Genomic DNA, 24,676 nt, shown 5'->3' with positions numbered 1-24,676 from the left:
ACAGAAAATAGTAACAGGATTTTCCCAGTGGGGGGATGCTAAAATACATCCATCTCAAATCTAGATCTACTTATTCAGAATTTGTTGTGGGGGCAGGTAAACACAATTTTTCAATATGTTAAAAATACCATATTTTTTGGACTATAAGACACTTCAGAGTATAAGATGCACCTAGCTTTTGGGGAGGAAAACTATCTGCCTCTGCCTCCCAGCAATTTGCCTCCTTGCAGCAAACAGCAAATAGCCTGGTCAGCTTCAGCACAGCCTGATTAGCACAAGCAGGCGATTGTTGAATTGGCCTCCCGATGATCAGCTGTTTTCAGGCTGCAGGTATCGCCAATTGGTATCTCCATGTGCCCCATTTTCGGCCTCCACTCATCCCATTTTTGGCCCATTCCAGGCAGCAGGGATTATCCCAATGTATTACTTTCAATTTCCTAATTTTTTTTAATGAAATGGGCATGTGGTGCGTAGCAAAGTATTTCAGTAACACTGTTTCCTCTTCCACCCCGCAATCGTTTAATGTACTATTCTTTGAAAATCGTTCCAAGGAATTAAAAATAGAATAGTTCATTTTGAATACTTGTATGCAAACATTTTATATAATTTACCTAATCCTTTTCTATTTCTGATGTGGCATGTACAACATTATGATAAATTTTCTGGATAAAATGGAGCAAATCCAATGTGTTGCCCGTATACGATTTCTATCTAATCTTAAAAAATTAGATGATATTCCAATTCTATGCTTGGTTGAGAATGGGAACTGTTGGACAGAAAAAGATAAATTTGAACTGAGCATCCTGGAAACTGGAAAGCATGTTCCCACCATGGTATTTTGCCCTCCATGAATGGATATTCTGTGATGATGGCTGTGTACACTTTAATTTGAAAATGTACATCAAATTTTCAGTTCTGTCACAGATCCAACAGCGATGCCTATCTTATAGAAAAGTTGAATGTAATCTGCAGTTCCCAATTTTGTTCAGGTTCCTAGGGAACAAGAGATGCTCATACTTACATATCAAGATGGTACTATTGTACTGTTATGTCAGAGCTAGATCTTAGTCTGTTACGCACTGGGTTAAAACTTGTCCAGCCTTTTAAAACTGAACATTCTATATCCTTTCAGGTGGCAGAATAAATGTGCAAGTTGCTGGATTTTAAGTTACAGTTCAAAGACCACAGGACACAAGGATGGGTATTAGTGTTTATTTCCTGCTTTAAAAACCAATGTTACTGCCAATTCAAATTGGGTGACAAGTTAGTTTGTAATGCTCCATCTTAAGTTACATGTGCAAGCAGGAAGCAGTTTTTCATTCTCTTTAATGAGCTCCCAGATGTAAGGAAATTCAAGGATTTTTTTTCTGCCTGTACTGTGTACAAGGCTATGTCATAGTAAAGATTCCTGTAAAACATTTTTCCCTTCTCCCCCAACAAAAGTAATTAAAATCCTCTTATAACATTACCCATACTAAGCTGGATATTTTTTAATTTCATTAAAATGGTTTGTCAGAAAGATGTTTTGCATTCTATATATAATCTAATGAAAGGATAGAAAGTAAAATTCTTAAAAATGACTTAATTTAGAACTCATTCCTCTTCAACAAATATTATCCTAATTCCTGACCTGGAAAAAGCTATTTTCCATAGAGAAACATCAGTTCTGCTGTTATCTATGCCTTTCCCACTCTTAATATTACGGAAAGCTAGGGGGTGAGAGTTCGATCATTACGACATTTAGGTTGATTTCTTACTTTTTGAAGTGCTACCCTTATTTCTTTTATGTATGTATATATATTGTCATCCATCCATGAGGCAGTTGTCTTTCCAGAGCAAGTACTTCAAGTCCAGCTCTTATAATCTTGGCTGAGAAGATAATTTTGTCTTCAGATTTTCAGCAAGTTTATCCATGAATTCAAATGTGTTCAAATAATCAGAGCGTTTTACACTGTGATTAAAACAAAGCAAAACAATAGTGTAAATTCAAAAGTATAAGAAATGCTCTTAACAAGGTATCTTTTTTTATACAGATAGACCTTGACTTACAACAATTTGTTTAGTGACTGAAGTTACAATGGTCCTGACAAAAGTGATGTATGACCATTTTTCACACAACAGTTGCAACATCTCCATTGTCATGTGATCAAAATTCAGAGGCTTGGCAACTGAGCCATATTTATGATGTTTGTCCTGGGGTTATCTTTTGTGATCTGACAAGCAAAGTCAATGGGGAAGCCAGATTCACTTAACAACAATGTTGCTAACTTAACTGCAGTGATTCACTTAACAGCCATGTTAACTAATCTAACAGCAAATCACTTAACTGTAGCAAGAAAAGTCAAAATGGATCAAAATCATTTGTCTTACTTAGAAACAGACATACATGGATACATATATATATATATATGTGTGTGTGTGTGTGTGTGTTATCTTTCAAATGAGACAGTTACACTAGTAGCTCCTAAAGACTTAAATCTCTATTAAAATATAGAAGAGACATCGGCTGCAACTGATCTTGACAAGGCATTGCAATCATTAGATTTTATAATGTAGTTCTGTCTCCCAATTTTTAAAATGATTTTTATTTATTATTAGTATATTTAGAATAGAATAGAATAACAGATTTGGAAGGGACCTTGGAGGTCTTCTAGTCTAACCCCCTGCCTAAGCAAGAAACCCTACACCATTTCAGACAACAAACTTCCAGTGTTGGAACATTTACAACTTCTGGAGGCAAGTAGTTCCACTGATCAATTGTTCTAACTGTCAGGAAATTTCTCCTTAGTTCTAAGTTGCTTCTCTCCTTGATTAGTTTCCACCCACTGATTCTTGTCCTGCCCTTAGGTGCTTTGGAGAATATCTTGACTCCTTCTTCTTTGTGGCAGCCTCTGAGATATTGGAACATTGCTATCCTGTCTCCCCTAGTCCTTCTTTTCATTAGACTAGACATACCCAGTTCCTGCAACCGTCTTCACATGTTTTAGCCTCCAGGCCCCTAATCATCTTTGTTGCTCTTCTCTGCACTCTTTCTAGAGTCTCAACATCTTTTTTACATCCTGGCAACCAAAACTGAATTCAGTATTCCAAGTGTGGCTTTACCAAGGCATTATAAAGTGTTATTAACACTTCATGTGATCTTGATTCTATCTCTCTGTTTATGCAGCCTAGAACTGTGTTGGCTTTTTTGGCAGCTGCTGCACACTCTGCTGGCTCATATTTAAATGGTTGTCCGCTAGGACTCCGGGATCCCTCTCACAGTTACTACTATTGAACCACATATACTGTACCAGTGCATTTGATTTTTCTTGCCTAAATGTAGAACCTTAACTTTTTTCACCATTGAATTTTATTTTTTTATAGCACCCAATGTTCAAATCTGTCAAGATCCTTCTGTATCTTAAGAGTATCTTTTGGAGTGTTGGTTATTCCTGCCAGCTGGTGTCATCTGCACATTTGATGAGTTCCACATCTACTCCTTTGTCCAAGTCATTGATGAAGATCAGTGGTGGGATTCAAATTTTTTTTTACTACCGGTTCTGTGGGCATGGCTTGGTGGGCATGGCAGGGGAAGGATACTATAAAATACTGTAAACACCTATCATTTCATCTCTGTTAGTGAGAATTAAGTCCAATATGGCTGATCCCCTTGTCTCCTTCTCTACTTTTTGGGAAACAAAGTTGTCTGCTAGGTTTGTTATTTATTAAAACATTTCTCAGAAGCAGATAGGACATTTTAGCCACTCAGAGTCCTTTATGTGAGATGGATGCCCTATACATTAATTAAATAGCTAAATAAATTTTAAAACATTTTATTCTGGTATGTCTCTGAAACGGATCACTTACTTAGGCAGCCCTTTAATGCAAGCAGACAAGTCTTTCGTCATGAAACCAGCTTCGATTGTCTCTATACAGACATCCTCCATGGCTGACGCAAAATTCTGGAGGTCTTTGTTATTATCTAATTTTGCTCTATGAGCTAGACCTCTGGTCCAGGCAAAGATGGATGCTAGGAAGAGCGGAAGAGAAAACTCGATTAACAAAACTGTTCAAATAGACATCTGTATTGCCTACATTATTATTTTTTCTATACTCTCAATCTAAAAGAGAACCTAACAATATATAGATTGTTCAATATGTCTATGGATAATGTTCACTGAAGTAATTCCACTTTGTTCTTGAGCAGATTTTAGAGAGTAGCCTGTGGTTACATAGCCACAGAGGTTGTAAGAATTCTACTTCACATTGAATGGTGCTCATCACATTACTGTAACACCAGTGAAATAATTAAGATTGGTGAAAGATTGCTTCAATTCCAGAAGAAAGTCTGGCTTCTACATTTATTTCAATTTAACACCATAAATTATGTAGCATGTTATGTAACATGCACAATGCAAACATTCCATTTTTTTTCCTGTAATCTGATAGGTCCACAGGATTAATTTTATGATTTCAAGGATTCATTGGAGTTAGCTGTAACATTTATTTAAGACACTAGGTTAGACTGGGAATGGTACAGCCCACTTACCTATGGGATTAGTGGAGGTCTCTTGGCCTTTCTGATGCAGGCGATAGTGACGAGTCACTGTGCCATGAGCAGCTTCAGCCTCAACAGTTTTGCCATCTGGGCATATCAGGACACTTGTCATCATTCCCAAAGATCCATAACCTAGATTGGAGAATAAATTAGGCAATTAGTGTACTTGAAAATGTATCGCTCCTTGTTTGATAACTGCCTTGACTCCGAGCAGCTTTAAGCAGAGAGACACAACTAACCTGACCACTTATTTTTATCTAAAATGCTAGGCAGACTACCAATTTGGGGGGAAATGATTATGTGGCATTACTGATAACTGTTCTTGCTATCAAATGGAAAGTGAACTTTTTTACAATTTCATTCTTAAGGATTTAAAAAAAATATTAATCTTTTTTATTTTGCATTTAGTAAGAGCTAATTTAGATATACAGTTTTCCAATGCAAGGATAAAAAAATTGTTACACTAAATCTGGTTTGATTCAAACAGAAATGTGATGTGTGCTTTTGGATTTCACATACAAATTGTATAGAAAGAAAAATACCTTTGAAGTAAGAAGTGAACAAATTTGTTATCACACAATAATTATGTGTTAACCCCCAAAGCAAGTAGTCTTAATTTCACTTGGAAGATGTAGCATATAAACTGGGCTTTAAACATTAATAAATTCAAAGGAACAGCAGCAGTATTAGAGAAGAGGCGATATAGACCAAATGCTGAATTTTCAGCATTTATATTATTCTCAAAAAAGATCAATTGTAAAACTATAATTATGAGCTGAAGTTGCCTAATAAATTATATACAAAGCTACTTCTCTCAAGACATCTGTAAACTTCCTGAATATAATTGAGTAGTTTAATGGCCAACATTAGGAAAATCATATGGTTGCCCAGTAATTTTGTACTACATACTGCCATTCCTTCTCTTTTCAAACAAGGCTAGCTCCTTAACTAACAGTGACATACAAGTAGTCCTCAATATACAAGAGTTTGTTTAGTGATTGTCCAAAGTTATGACAGCATTGAAAAAACTGACTTGTGACGGTTTTTCGCACTTAAACGTGCAGCATCCTCATGATCATGTGATCAAAATACAAATGCTAGGCAACTGACTTGTGAGGGTTGCAAAAGTGAGGGTTGCAATAACCTTGGATCATGTGATCAACTTTTGCAAGCTTCTGGTTAGCAAAGTCAATGGGAAAATTAGAGTCACTTAACTATCTTGTTAAGTCGTGTTACTAAACAACAAATCAGTGCTTCATTTAATGGCCTTGACAAGAAAGGTGATAAAACATGGCAAAATTCACATAAGAAATTCACTTAACAACTGTCTCTCTTAGCAACAGAAATTTTGGGCTCAATTTTGAACATCGAGGACTGCCTGTATTTGGAATTATACTGTTAGTGAGAGCACCTATATGTACAGTATTACCTTCCATCCTTTTACAAATCTGAGTAAGATAGTTGAAGTTCTGGAGTATACTGCAGTTGAGCACCATTGCCTAGGTGGGATGATGATAATCTACATCAGCTGTTTGCTAGTGCTTATAACTTATTTGCCTTTCTATGTAATTTAAGTTGCCAGAAGGTGGCACTACCTAGTTAAACCTAGCTGAGGTTAGATAGAGAGAGATAGAGAGATAAGATAGAGAGCCTGATCATTCTTTGGATACAAGTCCTAAGGTTATAGGCCAGTGATGGCTAACCTTTTCGGCATCAAGTGCCCAAAGCACGTGTGCATCCCCAAAACACAATATGTGCATGTCCCCCGTGCATGTCCCTCCCCGCGCATCCCCTGCACATGCACACAGAGACCTGAAGATCAGCTGCCCAGTGGGAGGCATGTGTACGTAGCAGAACTGAGCTGAGGCGATGGCTCACGTGCCCACAGAGAGGGCTCTGCATATCACCTCTGGCATGCTCACCATCACGAGTATAGGCTATATAAGGAAGCTGAAAAAAGCATTCCAGATTTTGACAATGGCTATCTTCAAGAATACTACATGGACATACCCATGTTGACATCAAGAATGAATTTTGAATTGAAGGAGTTTACATTTCGTATAATTTTAAAATGAAAAGCAGATGCAGGCCAGAAGTTCTCTCTAAATCTCTAATAGGCTCCAACACTTATTTGAAAGCCATAAAGGGAAATATTAAATTACCTGGAAATAAATTATATTAGTTTATGTCATCAAGTTAACTTAAAATGTCAAATATTCTTTGGAATATAATCTGGAGTCAAAGCATTAATTCTCACCTATTGAGAATACTGTACTTCTGAAAGTAGACATACAACAGTTACATTCTCTCAAATTCTTTAATAAGAACTTATTCATTCAAGATTATTCTATTATTATTTGTATATTTAAAATGTTAGACTTTAAGGAAATAATGGGGACAAAATGTTCTAATGTGAAATAATCCCTAGAGTCCATCAAATCATCAAACCCAAGACAGTAGCAATGTTTACAGAAATTGAAAGAAGCATGTTTAGAATTATTTCTTTGTTCTTAATATTTCAAATTTCTAGGCCATCCAGTTTCAACAACTTTGGTTGGCTTAATATTTAAATTAACAAAAACTCAAAACCCAAACGTATCATCTGGAGCCCACCCTCCCCATGACTCTCACCCAAGGCCTAGAGAAAGAGCCTGCCCTCTGGAATGAGGATCCAGAATGAGGTTCCCCCTAAAATTCAGGTAGATTCCAACTTGAATTCTAGAGGGCCTTAAAAGCCTGGATCTTCTAGATCAGGGGTGTCAAACTCGTGGCCTGTGGGCCGGATGTGTCACGTGCTGGCCATGCCCACCCCTGTTTAGCGAAGGGGGAAAAAGTTGAGCTATGTCATATGATGACAATGTGTCATCATGAGTTTGACACCCGTTTTAGATTTTGGATCGGGGTGGTTGTAGCCCTTGCTGGGTATATGATTCCTGTTCTATATATTGAGTGGATCTGACATTTGTGTAATGTTTTATGTTGAATGTTACTTATATATTGTCTGCTATTTTGAGTATCAATCTGGAGTTGAATAATACCTAAATTTAATGAATCAATACATTAAAAAAATAATACTCTTTTAAAGGCTGGCAAGATAGATGCCACTGAATCTGCAAGGGATACTATTCCAGAAGGTAAGTACTACAATAGAAAAGGAACAGAGAAGTCCCAATCACCTGGGTACTACTAGATGTATTGCTTAATTGATGGCATCATGAGCAAAGTAATCTACCGGATCTTCCAGTATTGGCAGAAAGTATCAGAAACAGTTGCTTAATAACCAGGCCCTATGATTTGTGAATTGGGAGGGCAGAAGGAAAGAAGAAAAGCTCTTACCTTCCTATCTAGCTTTAGTCTAGGCATTTGGTTGGCCTTTGCTGAAGTACTGCATTGAGCTGACTTACAAGACAGAATTAAAACCTAACAAGATGATTCTGCTTATATTTGTAATTATTCTGGCAAGTTATTCTATGCAAACCTATACATCTCACTGGTAATCATGCTACCAAAACAGACAGAGGCATTAAATATACCTTGGGCAACTGAGTCAGATTGTACATCACCATCATAGTTCTTGCATGCCCAGATAAATCCTCCTTCAGACTTTAGGACTTGAGCCACCATGTCATCAATCAGTCGATGCTCATACCAGATGTTTTTAGCCTCAAACTTTGACTTGTACTCTCTGCAGGGGAAAGAAAACTGAATGTTATCTGTGTTTGTCACAGGTCTGGCCCTTCTCATGCTTTTGAAAGTCTTTCCATAAAAAGAAAGTAAAAGAGGAACTTTAAATTCTTTCACTACAACATTTTCTTTCTGCATTTAGTGTCCTCTGGGAGATGGGCATTTTATCTGAGCAAACAACTTTTTTTCCAATATAGTGAGAGCTGTTTAAGGCAACTAAAGACTGGGAAAATAAAGGGAATGCAGAGGGATGCAAAGAAATTATATTTGTGTGTTATCAGGGAACTGAATGGGACAGTTTAGGCACCTGTATATCTTATCTACTGTATCGAGGGTTTTTAAAAACAGAGTTTCCTTATGAGCAGTCCCACAAAAGTAGTTTTCTTAATTTTATATTTGTAATTCCCTTCCGTTCATAGTTTAATGTGCACAATCGGTTCAGTATCTTCTGCATTAAATTTTGAAGAATTCATTTAAAAAAAAACTTCTGAGAATAAAATTTCAAACTCAGGAATTAGTATTAGGAAAGCTTACAAAAAAACAGTACATTTTTAAAAGAGGTAACCTTGCAAGTGGAAATACATAGTAAAATATTACTTGTCATAGATTTCCTGAAAGATATCCTTAAAACGCCCATCATATTTTTTCAAAATGGTGTTTTTGGTGCTCATGTAGAGAGGCCAGGCTTTAGACAATGCCATCTGGAAAGAACTGTGGGCAAACTCCCTGATGGATTGGTCAAGGTTATACATCCCCAGAGCCACACCTCCGCAGCCTGTATCACCGAAAAGAGAAGCACGAAGTAAAGAGGGACAGCATATAACAAAACTTTTGCTTCCTAAGAGTTCACAGAGTTCACAGACTTTTTTTTATTTCATATGAACAGTATTTTCAAGGGTTGAATGATAACTAGTTCATGTCACTATTAGCTATTAGATGAAAAAAAAATGTCATGTAGCCTAAGGCTCCAAAAAGAGGCAACAAGACTCCTTACTGCATGTAATACCAAGTTGCTCACTGATGTTCATATCCATTATTAGTGTACATATTATTACATTAGCCAGGAAACCACAGTGCTATTGCAGAAGAGTGTGTCAATTTACCAGCTCTGTTGTAGGACATGCTCGCATGCTTCCCAAGGTGCGCCACAGGAGGCCGAACTGTCTTTGCACCAGAAAGAAAGAAGAGTGGCTCTTCATGCAGCATTATCCAAGCCCCCTACCTTCCCAGAGCCATCTTATAACTGGGTGCCACAACGGGGAAGATTCAGAACTGGCAGGAATCTGACTGCTTGTATGGAGCACCAACTAGTCTCCCCACCAAAAGTGATACCTATTTATCTACTTCTATAGAATATTTTTATGAACTGTTAGCCGGATAGGAGCTGAAGTGAGTGACAGGAGCTCACCCCGACATGCAGTACTAGGATATGAACCACTGGAACACAGATCATCTCCACTGTCATTAAGCTACTGAGCAACCGCGCCTCCCTTCATATTCACGATTCCAAGTCAGAAAGAATGAAATAAAAAGTATAGAAATTACAATTCACTTGCTTGTCATGTGCAATCTTTTTAATTGGCTAAATTTGCAGCTAAGAAACATCAGGCCTCTCATTTCCTCTGAATCGGTAGCAAATTATGAAGTACATTTGAAGCCACACTTGTTTTGGTCATTTGTACCCTGTTGAACTTCAAAAGGAACATGCTACGACTGAGCAGAATTAGAACTACCAGTAATATGAAGAAAGACAGGCCCATGCTGAGCAAAAACCTGTTTCTAAAATTATGCAGAACAGATCACACACTAAGCCAAGAATATAAGTAAAAAAAAGACTTACTGTATTCCTAAACCAATTCCTATCTGGCATAATAAACCTATACTGTACTTATTCATAATGCTATTGCAATTACAATGGTTGCAGCATCTTGTGGTCACATGATCGCTATTTGCAACCTTCTCAGATGCTTCCAATAAGCAAATTGGGGAAGCTGATTTTGCTTAATGACCATATGATTCATTTAACAACCATGTGATTTGCCTAACAACTATGGTAAAAATGTTCCTAAAATCAGATCTAGTCATAACTCACTTAGTGACTGCATTGCTTAGTGATAAATATTCTGATCCAAACTGTGGTTGTGTGGAGAATTATTTTTATTTTGTGATTAAAATATGAAGTTTCTGTCTTTTTTATTTTTTTCACTTTGTATTAGTTTTTATTCTAGAATCTTTAATAAAATTACAATGCAATAAAATTAATAAATTAGTGGCATCTACAAAGAAAAAAACTCTCTAAAATATTCATAAAATAACAAAATTCAAAGACAAAGTCCAGAAATCAACATTGCTATAGCAATATGAACAAAGGTAGCAATTGAGAGCAACACTGGTCTATATTACAGGAATACTGTTAGAAACTATTAGGAATTACTACCTGGAAGCTGTTAAAATTATGGATGGCCTCTAATTGCCAAACTGAGAAGCGTGTAATTACTTTGGCTGGAAATGAAATACAAAGGATATAATATAAAATATTATATATAAAATATAATATGCCTGGAATTTTCAGTCATGCACCAGCCTGTACTTGTCACTCAGTACAAGTTGGCACACAGCATACAACTGCTTATTCATGGCTCGACTGTAAATCAGTATACATACTAGAGCAATTTTATTGGCTGTACCATAGCCATCAGTTGTTCATTTCTTAATGCATATTTTATTAAGTTGCACAGATATGAAACATTGTATGTCTATCAGTTAATACAATCATATCCTGCTGATTAACGGAAAAATATACAGGAAGCGTGAAAGGAATTTGGCTCACAGATGATATAAATCAAGTGTCTTATTTATATAAAGACCTAATGCAACAAAACAATTCTATTATTTCACACACAGAATCTGTAGTATCATTCGCAACCTAAAATACACTTGGTCATCACATCAAAATAAGGAATCTGGTCACAATGTTGTGGATAGGTGAGTGTAAGCCTTCAAACTGTCTTCAAGAAAGATTTTGCAGGTTATTATTACTACAATACATATATAATGTAATATAAGTCACCCTGGATGTTCTAAGTGTTCTAAGTGAAAGTGTTCTTACTCAACCAAGTAAGTCAATATTATGTTATCTATGGCCAACACTGGCCAAAAAACTCTGTAATTCAGAGGGGATTCAGAAATGGAAGACTCAGAAATTCCTTGGATATCACAAGAGTACTCTCTTATCCAGGCTGTTAAACTTCCTAAACTGCATAACTTTTATTAAGACTTTTGTAAATCATGCATAAGCTATGAAACTTTACGTAACGTATGTAGAATGTGAAACCAATATTTTAAATGGTCGAAAAGTTGGGGATCTCAAGATTACCTTTGTAATTCTTCCTACAATGCCTCTCCTACCGCTCCATTTTATGACCTGTTTCTACAGAAATATACCTCTCTCACTTCAGAGTTTTCAGCATTTCAAAGGAACCTGATTATGAAGATTCTATTTGTGCCTATTTGCCAGTTTCCAGATTTATCTCTAAAGCATCCCTTCCCAATCAATCTACTTTTAATGTAAGACAGCTTTCACTATTTCCAATCAGAGATCAGGCTTGTTCAGTATTATGGGAACTGGAGTCCCACACATTAGAAGATATATTGGGGAAGACTCTTTTAAAAGGACCTGGAAAGCTTGCGAAGATTTCCTTTACCAAGCATACATTAGAAAACTTCAGTATTTGCTTCTTTTCTTCTTTTAAATATAGGCATTGCAGAATAGTATATGAATTGTGTACATGAATTGTAGAAATTCTTCAGCTATATTTAATTTTGTTACATTTGATATGGCTACCCACTCCAGAAGACTGCATGATTTCTATAAAAGTAAGGCAGATTTAGATGCAATAGGTTTCACAACCATTGTTGCAACAGGTTTCACAATCACTGAAGTCAGTTTTATAACTATTTGTGCAACATTGACGTAATCTTGGATTACTCTAATTTTTAACTTTTTCCACTTAAAAAAAGGGTTGGGATAGTGAAAAGGATAGGAGAAGCAAAGTGATAACAGAATCTATTAAAAAATCCAGGAAAATTACTTTCTGTACATTTTTATGCTGATTACCAAGCACCGGTTTTATGAGAAAGCAACAGTGAGATTTCTTATCCACCCAAATTCATATTGTTATTAATTCCTCTACATTTATATTTTCAAATTAGCAACTGGGAAATTGGGCAAACAGTACTTTATAGAGGCTTACATGTAATTGATGCCAGTTGCTAATCTCGATTATGGACCCAACTTCTTCCATTATTTAATAGTTTAACCCACAATTCATAGAAAAGCTTACAGGAAAATAACTGATTAGTTTATTGTCATTTTTTATAGCCTTCACCAATTTTCCACAGACAGCTATTTTTTGATCAATACTTTAATTCAAAATACCTACTTTCAAAATTATGGATCAAATAAGTTACAGGTTTGCCTCCATCCACTGGTGTGTACGTCATCTCTACTTTTCCAGGACCAGGAACCACAAAATCTGTAGCTCTGTACTACAAAACAAAAAATGGAGTACCAGTTTTAATCAAACGTTCTTCTACACAGAACCTGTCATAATAATGTACCATATCTATTTGGAAACAATTTCTATTGCTATGCCCTGAAGATGGCTTCCTATAGTGATACCGTCAACTTCAAAAGTATTTTGAAAGCGGGCTCAAACTATTTTAATCATTAGCCAAACCTGCAGTTTGCTACTCATCTATTCTAACATAAATGCCATTATATGCATGCTTTATAATAATATAGTACTGTAAACCAGATTGCATTTTGCTCCCAAATACATGTATTCTCTAATCAATATTTCTAATGATGGTAAAAAGTCATGTAAGTTAAAAGATAAACATAAAATATTGTTCAAAATACTCACTTGGTCACCATAAGCATGGCGGCCAATAATAATGGGTTTTGTCCATCCAGACACTAATCGAGGGATGTTTTTGCAGATAATGGCTTCTCTGAAGACAGTACCCCCCAAAATGTTTCGAATGGTTCCATTAGGTGATTTCCACATCTGTTTTAGCTTGAACTCTTCTACACGCTTCTCATCAGGGGTGATTGTGGCACACTTGATTCCTACATTGTACTTCTTTATAGCTTTAGCAGCTTCCACTGTCACCATGTCATCTGTTGCATCACGATTTTCAATGCCCAAATCATAGCTGCAAAGAAAATCCCCAATGAATGACATTTAATCATAACAACATAATCACTTCATTTATGCATGGCTCCATCTCCCAGATTTATACCTTACTAAGAAACCATTTTTAAAGTATCCCTGGAAAGGAGGCAAGATCTGGACACAGAAATCCATGGAGAAATCCAAGATTTAAGCCCAGGAAAGCCAGAGCACAAGTAAGCCTATTCAAACTCCTATCTAAGCAAGTGGCAAAAGGGAATGTCTTCCTTTTCCAAACATTGGACAAAACAGCTTTGTTAAATCAGTTCCAGAGCAAAGATTGCCACAGGAAGCTGAGAGAGAGAGATGGAGCTTTTCTGGCAAAGAAAAGCTGATGTTTGATCTGCTAGGTGCATCAGGTCAACCTGGATTCCTAGTTACTTTATGGGCAACTCATAATAATTATTGAAAGACAAAATCTCAGTGGTGTCCAACAGCCCTTCAAAGGAACTGTATTGCATTTGTATTGCAAGTGGACTGAAAATAAAGAAGTATCTTAACAAAAACTGTGCTGCCTTTATCTACTGCCTTTATCTCCAACCTTCAGACTGATTTGAGAGAATACTGCACAATTACTCAGTAGAGTCAGTAACTTTAATACCCATACAGCCAGTTGAAGCAGGTCAAGGTTTAGAGACAGATGGGTTTATTGCATTGCTTGTATAATAATAGAGGAGTGGAGTGGAAAAAAGGATAGTTTGAATTATGAGTCAAAAAAGCAAAAGAAATAATCTCTCTTGTGTTATTAACAAGGGTAATTTATTCAAATATTTTAAGATCTAGACTGCCTCTTGGGTAACCTTCAACAATTGTACAGGATCTTATACTGGTTATACTTTTAAAACACTGAAAACTGTTTTAGAAATATTACAAATAATATTTAAAGCAGAGGCTTTTGTCTTTGGATGTGAATTTATTTTTCTGCTGTCTCTTAATCTACAGTTCACATTACATGAAAGTTTTGTTTTCATTTTTATTACTTGTAAGCAACCTAGAGTTCTTAAGGAATCAGATTGCCTTAAAACTGAATAATTAACATATCACCAACGAAGACATATTACAACACGAGGCTGCCTTTGAAGGGTATTGAAAACTACAGCTGATCCAGAATGCAGCAGGATGGACAATTTTTGACACATTTTAATACCTCAAATACCAAGTGGTCCTTGACTTGTGACCACAATTGGAACTAGAATTTCTATGGCTAAGTAAGGCAATTAAGTGAGTCATGCCCAATTTTACAACTTTTTGCCACAATTAAGTGAATCACAAGCGAACCATGCAGTTAAGCTTCCCCCATTGGCATCATTTATCAGAAGCTAGTTGGGAAGGTCACAAATGATCATATGACCCAAGGATGCTGCAGCCATCATAAATACATGCTGGTTGCCAAGTGCCCAAATTTTAGTCACATCTGTCACACTGCTGTGACAATCATACATTTGAGATGAGGATCAGTCATAAGTCACGTTTTTCAATGTCATTCTAACATTGAATAGTTCCTCAACGAACACATATAAGTTGAGGACTACTCCCAGATGGCTTCTGGGTGCAATTCAAGATGCTGGTTGACTACAAAACATAGGCCTAAGCTATTTGTGGAATTGCCTCTGTCCCATTGTTTCTACCAGCAAATGGGTCAGGTGCTTTCTAAACAATGTAATCATGTTAGACTTCAGAGTCATCCCTTCTATGCAGGGGGCCTTTCCTCAGAGATCCAGGTGTCCCTGATCCTGTTAGCCTATTGTAAGGTACTGAAGTTTTCCCAGGTGTCTCAGTCAGGTGGTAAGGTGAACTCTGCTACTGTGATGTGCATTTTCTGTGATTGAAGCAATTTGTTTTATCCTTGGTGTCATTGCTTGTAGGCTGTGATTTGTTTTAACACTTGTACAGTGCTCAGAATCACTGTTATGAGTAGTCATATAAACAATTTAAATAAAAACTTTAATACTGAAGTTTATTAGTGCCACATACAAAGTAAGCTGCAGAAAATTTATGTAAATGGTCAATTTCAACAAAACAATACTGGAAAACATCACTAATATATACACCAAATTCTACATAAACCAATGTATTGCCCTAAATTGTATTGGTTAGTATGTTTGCCCTTTTAAGAAGAAGGCAAGGAAGAAATAAAAATATATTAGCTAGGCTCCACTATGTCATAGAAATCAGACCCTGGTAATATTTTAGCAGGTTCAAGTGCTTGCAAAACAGCACATCTTGTTAGACAGGCAATTGCCTACCTTCCTTTTGCCTTCTGGGAACAAAGTATGAGAGAAGTAGGGAAAAGTTCAAAATGTTCTGGCTTTTGTTTATGGCTGACGCAATTAAAAGAACTTACTGTCCTTTTATCAAGGAGGCTCCTTTAATGGCCTTGATAGCTAATAGAACAACCAATTGATGAAATGCCATGTGATGTCACCTCTGCCACTGTAGCTTCTGAGAGTTTATGGAATATCTGAACTACACGTAGTCCAAAAGAAAGGATGCAGGTTTACAACTCTCCACAGTTAACTTATATTACCTTGCCTTCTTTGAATTAGCAGAAAATGATATTAGCATGAAAGCTTGTCAATACCTGACTTTTTTGTGCTTATTTTTCAAGTCACTGCAGTTTGCTGAGTTTCTTCTAAGTTAATGGGTTACAAAGCTTAACAGAATTTACACACCTTCAGGCTGCCTTTGGACTTTATGGGAATAAGAGGAAAAATGGTAACTCAATATGGATAATTTAAATTTAAACCTGTCACAATCCAGTCTGGGATGTAATGAAGGCGATGTATTGGGAACATGACAGAAAAAAATGCTGTTGCCAGGATATGTCTCTGTTACTATTAGGTGCAAGTGGAAAGATCCAGGCAAAGAAACCTTATCTATAGGATAATCTATAACATTCAGAAGAGCTACTCAAAATTAAAATATGGCCCAAAGAAATGAACAAAACAGTAATCATCTAAAAGCTAAGAAAATCAAAGGGAGGACACCCACAGACCTCCTAACTTGTAAGGTGGAGGGAAAAGCTTTTATTAAGCATCTATTTTCCATAGTGCAGTGATGGAATCTATTACATTTCTCTGCTGGTTATAGCACTTTAAAACATATAAAAACAAATGGTGACCATTCAGTTAATTTGGTTAATTTAAAGCCACAAGACAGCCTTTGAAACAGCTGGGCTTTGCAAGAGCATCTGAATGAATGCTGGCAATGTGAAAACATTCTTATCTTCAGACCAGTTGTTCACGTACCTGAACCTTCCAGTTTTAAAATAAAGGTTTGGTTAAGGGAATGTCACAATTTGAAGAGCAGGGAGACAGTTTTGAAAATATACATATGGAATAAAGTGTTATTTCTTCAGACTTTTTCAAGTACCAGAACTAACACTTAATAAAAACACATGTAAGCTGCATTTTCCTCATAGTCGAGAAGATATGTACCTGTGGAGATCCAGGTCCACAAAGGGAAAGATCAGCTTCTCCTTAATCAGGTCCCATATCACACGGGTCATTTCATCCCCTTGCATCTCAACCACAGAACCTCCATTGATCTTTTTAGACATTGTAAGCTAATGGAAAGAAAACACAGGAATTTCTGATTCATCACCAGCTCAACTTTTTAATTAAGCCCAGAATCTGTTCTTAAAGCAAGTTAATTCAGTATATGTGTACATGTTTAGTACTTCTTCTATACACTTCGTTGTATCCCCCATCCCACAATATCGACCCTAAATTTTTACAGTTTCTTTGAATGAAAGATATACATGTGGATATAAAATTATGATATAGGATATAAAAGAGCAAAATAATTTTATTCTTCAAAAATTATTGGAGATATATGGAATGTAGTCACAAGGAATCTGTTTCAATAAGCTATGCAGTGAAAGACTGTGATTTGAGACTTCCAAGTACAAACAGATCCTATTTGTATATCATCTCTAACGGGATCAATAAGAGGGGGATAATGTGTTATGGAAGATCAAAACTAGTCCAGTCAACTAGCTCTGAAAGTTCGTGAGTAGACCACCCCTGAATTTCAGTTGGATGGGTCTGAGACAATTCATGTCCTAGAAATCAAATCTACATCAGTTGCATGTAAAATGAGGTTACTCAAATTGCTTCCATTGTGCTAGAGACAGAAAAAAAAAAGTTGATGCAAAAGTTGGGAATTGAAGTTGAGAAGAAGAGGACATCTTTGATTATGTAAAAAGACACCCAAAAACAAATATGGATGGAACTTAAAAATTGGAACTTAACATGAATATTGAAATAATGCAATAAAATATGAACTGAATGCTGGCAAGGAAAAGCATTACACCGTCAACTTCTACAAAAAAAACAAGGTGAAAATGGATAAAGATAAAATGGCTTACAAAGGTAACATTAAAAAGAGGCTTGATTTTTGCTGCTCAAGAATAAACTATTTAATGCAATCAAAGTCAGAATTGGAAAAAATTGTCAAATTAATTCAAAGTCAGATTTTTCAAAAAAAAGCAAAAAAAAGCCCAACAGATCATATACTCAGCTGGAGCAAGATCACAAAAACTGATTATAAACAACAAAATACAGTCACCAAAATGATTCACTGGAATATCTGTAAAATTATCCCATACTAAGTAATGAAAAATTGGTGGGAACACATAGCTGAAAAGTAATAAAAATGAGCAGGTTAAAATATTATGGGATTTCTAAATACAATGTGATAAAGCCTTGATTTATATCACATCAGATTTAACTATGGTTGAAAGGAGGAAAGTATGGATACATGAGGTGACAAGACCAAGAAACAGTAGATTAGAAGACAAAACTGAAGAAAAACATAAAACATCAACATCTGAAAATTGAATGATTATGGCATAAACCAACCAAGTTAGACCCCGTGGTTATTGACACCATATGAATTTTTTTGGATAATACTTACAAAATATGTGTATTGATAAAATTTCCATCTGTCAATTACAAAATGCCATACTGGTTGAATTGTCACATATACTATACCAATACATTTACAACATCCTGTGTTTTTAGGAGGAACTCAGAGTATGAAGGCCAACACTAGCTAAAGAATTGGCAGCTGTGATTTTGCATTTTTGTATATATAAAAGTAATAACATTTGCTCAGGTCCTTGGGAAGGCCTAGATAAGTGAATTAAAATGCAAGATCCAGTCTAAATATCTGGCTGACTAACCATAGATAATTTCAATGTGTATGCCTCCCTAAGCAACTCTGGGTTAAATAACTGTTCCTTTATTTACAGATCACCTAGTAGCTGAATTATATTACAGAGAATATCCTGAAGCTTCATCTGGTGCACATATGCACATAGAGTACATGTTACACCTCTGCTTCATGAGCTGCAATGGTTATCAGTTTGTTTCCACAAACATTTCAAAGTGCTGGTTCATGGCATGGGACTGGGTTATTTAAGGGACTACGTCTACACAATTACACCTTCCCAGCCTATCGGATCTGGTAGAAGTGGCTTCCATCTGTGAAGAAGTTCCATTTCACGGGACCCAGGACATAGACCTTTTCTGCCATGGCATCTGTTCTCTGGAACATCATCCCCTAAGAGATGAGATCTCTACCACCTTTCTGGAACTCCTTTAAAACCTGGTTATGTAAAAAAGCCTAGGAATTGCAAGGAAATGGTAATTTGATTAGTTGGTGTTTATAACCTGTTGTCTTAACTTTTTATACTAATATTAATTTTTGTACTTGTACTTTGAGATTTTTATGATTGTTTTGTATGACATTGTCACATCTGTAAGATGGACAGCCATATAAGTTTAATAAATAAAATAAAAATGCAGAGCTTGTTCTGATTGACACTACCATACTCTGCATTTTGGAGAAGCCTAAACATTTGTACTCCAGGCACCTGCTTGTATAGCCAGCACATTGTTTTCCTTTCCTTTCCTTAATAAAGTGTATTTGGTTGCTAAACAGACCCCTTCTATATATTTACTTTCTGAAAATGAGACTCTTCAAAGGAAGATATTCAAGGAAATAAAATGCTCCTACCTGCCCCTTGACCTTAGTCAACAAAAGCATAGCTTTAAAATGTTCTGTGGCCAATCGATAATCCCCACAGGTATTTGCTTATGGGTGTTGGTTATGAAAGAGCCATGACTTGGCAATTTTACCTTCAGAAAATATCTAACACTATGCAAGAGTCAATGAAAGAAGCACATGCTGTAGTCTCCACTCTAAAATTACTTTTTGTAGTACTATGCAGTAGTACTACTGTACTGTTTGGGCTAGCTGCTAGGCTAAAGTCTAATCATATGAGTATATAAGAATAGAACATTCCAAAATAATCAAAGTGGCAGAAATACTTACTGTATTGCTGCAAGATACATTTTACAAAAATATTTTAAAAAATAATTTTCCTTATGGAGATGTTTGAACATGAAATCAAATAAACTGTTAAATGACACTATTAAATTTAAATCAGATTGTCACATAGAGATTATGTGATAAACTATGACAAAAACGTCATTGTGAAGCAAAGTATTCATTCTGGCATAAGCTTTCAAGATCAATGTAATGAAATGGCCTCCAGTCCATAAACATTTTGAAGTGCAAATGTAACTCATCATGTTCATGTTAGAGGAACATTATATACAATAGCTCAATTTGCTGCTTATGCCATTAGTCTTGTAAACTCGCAGGATTCTTCTTTTTCCCCATGTAATGTATACATCTCAAACTAGACTGATGTTTCTGTCATATATCTGTATGTATGTGGGTATATCCATAATGATTATCTTTTGAAAGCAGAATACAACTAAATTTCATTTTAATGTATGCTGATTAGTGTAATTTAAAGTGACAATAAAGTTTTTATTCTATTTGCATATTTTACTAAGCCATCATTCGACCATGGCTGGTTCAACTAACTATAACTATCAGGGCGCAAAGCTGCTTAATCAAGTCCAAATGAACCATAAAGTGGCTTACTGAAAAATGTAAACCTGATTACAGGTACTCAATTTCAAACAGTTCATTTAGTGACCATTCTAAGTTACAACGGCACTGAAAAAAATGACCATTTTTCACACTTTACAACCATTGTAACATCTGCATGGATGTGATCAAAATTCAGACGCTTGGCAACTGGCTCATATTTATGACAGTTGCACTGTCCCAGGATCACCTCCTACAACCTTCAGACAAGCAGCCAATGAGGAAGCCAGATTCATGTAAGGGCTGTTACTAACAACTGCAGTAATTCACTTAATAGCTATAGCAAGAAAGGGTGGGAAACGGGGCAAAACTCAACAGCCATCTCACTTAGCAACAGAAATTTTGGGCGCAATTGTAGTCATAAGTCGAGGACTACCTGTATAGGTTTTCATTTGCCTGGGGAAATAGTATCCATCTGCAAAATAGGTTCTCCTTCCTTGTGTCCACCCTTAAAGACTTAGTGCATGTCTGGGAAAGGGATTTGAAAAAAAAGGGAAAGGTGTTGCAATTAGAAGAGTGCTTGCATAATGTTGGATGTTGAAAAAAACCAGTATTCTGAAATCCATAATTAAACAGGCCTTATTGTGTAAAAGGACTAAGAAAAAAAATTGTAGGCAAGATTATAGTTCTCAGAGATATTTTACATATTTTTCATCATTACCTTGCTGCAGAAATTGGATGTCAATATATGTCACCTCACAGCAAAATCAGTACAAATGAGCAAGGCTATAGAGTCTTCGATAACTGGCTGCTTAAAATGATCCTTTTGTTTCCCGGGATTTTCTACCATTCTTTCCAAAACTACTTCTTTATGTATATTTAATAAAATAGTAAAATCAGTGGACATCAATAAAAGAAACCTTAAATATGCCACCTTGAATTATATAAAGTGGGATATAAATCTAACAAACAAAAGAAATACACTTAAAATTAAAATGCTGATTTTGTTGGGCAGCATCCAGCCACTCTCTTATCTCAATCAAACCAAAATTGGGACCAGTTGTTTTGAACATTTCCACTTCACATTTTCATGGCCACATTTGTAATGGAATCGTTGGTTACCAAAAAACTAACCTAAATGCAGAATACCATAATGTAATTATGATATAAAGCCATTATCTTACACAGAGACTTCCAAAACTCAATCGGTTAAGGAATAAAGCTGAAATTGATTTTATCATATTGAATTTAAGACAATTTCTGAAATCATTTAATTGTGAAAATATTACTATAACTATCCCACAGTTCTACACATAAATCAGGATTAGATTAAAAATGTATCCATTTGGCTCTCTTATTCTAGGAGCAATGTAGTTGTTACAACATGCTATAAAGGAAATAGTCCACAATCAAACTTAACCAGACCAATATAACACAAAAGGTGAAAAGCTTTCTCAGCCATTTTGACTTCTACAATTTTGAGAGTGGGGACAAAGAGTCAACAGGGAAAAGCAACTGGAAACAAGAAAATTCTAACACAAATAAGAATTTTGTACAGTATATGAAAGAGGCTTTTCATGTCATTTAAAAAAAAAAACTGTCCAAAGCCGCAGTCAGACACTAGATAATTGCAGTAAAAACCGCAAAAAGGATCGTCCAACCCTATAATAGCATGTTAATTTTTAAACTATTTGAGGCTTCAGCCTTACAATAATCCTTGCCAACCTTTAAAATACCGCAAGACTCGTTGCTTTTACACTAAGCATTTGGAGCCGAGTAATGTATGCACCCCAAAGAAGTGCCAGGCGAAGAAATAGAGGAGACTCACCTCTTTGGGCAGATAGGAATCACTGGGCGACTTGGAAGGCTTGGAAAAACAGGACTGGAAGATCCCAGGACGAGGAGGTCTTGGGTTGTCACTGCTCGTCTCGCTCCCAGTGCCACGGTCGAACTCTACGCCTGGGTAGCTGCTGCTGCTGCTGCTAGCACTACCGCCGTCGTTTTTACTCGGGGCGTTGACTCTGCAATAGGTCAAAACAGAAGAGCGGGCTGAAATGAAAGTCTGCTAGGGTCACACCTCCTCCCGGTCTCGGTAACGCCCACAATAAAGCCTGATACTTCGTCCCTCCTTTACTCTCCAGTTGCCCAATGGAGAAAACGAGGAAAACCGCTTCGCCAATGCGCTCTTCCCACGCGCCTGTCACGAATCAGTGAAGGAAAATGACTGGAGAAGCTTTTTAAAGGGGCGCGGGGGGGCTACCCGGAATAAAGAAGAGGAGTAGAACAAAGGTGATGTTATCATATTCCCGAGGATAGATCGGAGACAAGGACGGGGGTGGCGCGCTAAAATGCAAGCTAGATATTGCCGCGAACACACATGCATTTTTTTCTTGCTCTGTCTTGCCACCACTGACAAGCGTAACCTGTCGCCTGGGCTGAGTCGGACGGGTGCGGGATTGCAAATTGAGGATTTCGCAGAGAGTCTCCGTCTTCTGAAGGTTTAACAGAACAACAGCGCAGGCTTCAGATCCTTGAAATGGCAGGATTTGATGCAAAGAGGAAGCTTGACTGCCGTTGCTCTTTGATCTTGACCCTGATTGGTCGTGAGCGAACAGAAGTTCTCAAGCACAAGCAGAGAATCCGCTGGGCTTTATTTTGACATTTGCCTACTTTTCTACATACAAGAACGCTGAAAGCTTTGCACTCAGATAGCTGGCCTCCTTCCCGCAATGTGTCATTAATTCGTCCCCATGCAAGCCAATTTGTATGAGAAAAAGGAAAGCAAGAAATTAATTAAGGGGTGTCATGGGAAGGAATCACATGATTGACTTTCCAGAAGTCATGTTTGCTTGTCTAACTACATATTCAGGCCTCAGGAAAAAGCAGAGCGCAGTTTCTCAGCCTTGACAGCTTTAAGATATGTGGACTTCTGTGAACTGAAGTCCACATATCTTATAAAATTGTCAAACACTGAAGCAGACAATGCAGAACATTGACTCCTTCCTTGTAGATGTGGAATGGACATCAGGTATTATCCCTATAATTCTGAAGTGTTAATGGCAGCAAGTTTTCCATGACTTCATAAGCCTATTCTTTTATATCAAGGGTCTTCAAACTTTGCAAGTTTAAGATTTGTGGACTTCAATTCCCAGAATTCTTGAGCTAATATGACTGGAGGAGGAATTCTGGGAGTTGAAGTCCACAAGCTTTAAAGCTGTCAAGTTTGAAGACCCCTGATTTATATAGACTGGAGAACTGAAGAGTGCTGCTATTCAAATGCCCCAAATTAGCTGGGTTTTGTGTTCAAATTGGACCTGTCCGACATTAGCTGTGGGTAATTGGCTTATAAGATTTCACAGACGATTGTGGGAAATGCATTAGGGCTGAATTACAGCTCCCTGCATCCTACGGTTTGATATTATATAGCATCGGTTTAACCGATGCCCTATTCTTTAGGAATTCATCTATGAGGTATCTATGATAAGTTGACTGATTTAGATAAAATTTTGACAGGTACTGATGAAAAAGTAATCAAAAAACTTTATGGACATTTGCTAGAGTTTAAATTAGAGGAAGAACAACTAAAAGAAACGATTGCGTGGGGGAAAAATTTCGGATATGGGATTGACTTAGATAAATGGCAAAAATTGTGGTCTCAAAATTATAAAATGACAGTGTCAACTGCATATAAAGAATATTTGTATAAGATGTTTTACAGGTGGCACTTACCCCATGAGAATTGTGAGGATGTGAGGATGTTCAAGAATCAATCGGATAAATGTTGGAAATGTCATCAGATACCTGGTTCATATTACCACATGTGGTGGACATGCTCAGATGCAAAAAGATATTGGACTATAATCCACCAATGGTTGGAAAAAATGACAAAACAACACATAGACTTTAAACCTGAGATATTTTTATTGGGAATTATACCAGAAATATATTGTAAAGAATCAAAATATTTGATTGTAAATGTTTTAACAGCGGCTAGAATTGTATTTGCTAAGAACTGGAAAAATGAAAAAATACCTATGCAGGAGGAAATTATTAAGAAAATTATGGACTGTGCCAAAATGAGTAAATTGACATTTGAAATTAGAGAACGAGGATAAGCAATTTTATATGATATGGGATTTATTTTATCAATGGTCAGATAAAAAGATATGGTAACAAAATAGATTAGTAAGCCTTATAATAAAAGTTAATAGATTGATAAAGAATACAATATAAAATTTATAACCATTGGATGAATGTATAAGATTAAATCATAATGAAAATTAGAATATCTCGTATAAAATGATGGAAAAATAGT

General features: G+C 36.4%; 1 protein-coding gene across 3 annotated transcripts; it reads right to left on the bottom strand.

The window, feature by feature from the left end:
* Nucleotides 1-1,198: 1,198 nt before the first annotated feature.
* On the bottom strand, nt 1,199-22,900 carry IDH1 (isocitrate dehydrogenase (NADP(+)) 1). Of its 3 annotated transcripts, none has more exons than XM_026707769.2 (10): nt 22,739-22,900; nt 22,190-22,382; nt 16,893-17,020; nt 13,147-13,438; nt 12,664-12,769; nt 8,819-8,996; nt 8,071-8,222; nt 4,529-4,669; nt 3,847-4,009; nt 1,199-1,951 (listed from the first exon to the last, which is right to left on the bottom strand). In XM_026707769.2, exons 3-10 carry the CDS (start codon nt 17,012-17,014, stop codon nt 1,858-1,860), a joined length of 1,248 nt encoding a protein of 415 aa, XP_026563554.1. In that variant the 5' UTR covers nt 17,015-17,020; nt 22,190-22,382; nt 22,739-22,900; the 3' UTR covers nt 1,199-1,857. The 3 variants fall into 3 exon arrangements, with proteins under 3 accessions (XP_026563554.1, XP_087775776.1, XP_087775777.1); XM_087919650.1 differs by lacking the exon at nt 22,739-22,900 and adding an exon at nt 22,480-22,686; XM_087919651.1 differs by lacking the exons at nt 22,190-22,382; nt 22,739-22,900 and adding an exon at nt 20,798-20,884.
* Nucleotides 22,901-24,676: the final 1,776 nt, after the last annotated feature.

This window comes from Pseudonaja textilis, chromosome 1 (genome assembly GCF_049901715.1).
Source record: "Pseudonaja textilis isolate UNSWEBS1 chromosome 1, rPseTex1.2, whole genome shotgun sequence".
NCBI classification, from domain to species: domain Eukaryota; kingdom Metazoa; phylum Chordata; class Lepidosauria; order Squamata; family Elapidae; genus Pseudonaja; species Pseudonaja textilis.
This window is presented reverse-complemented; position numbering and strand designations above follow the sequence as displayed.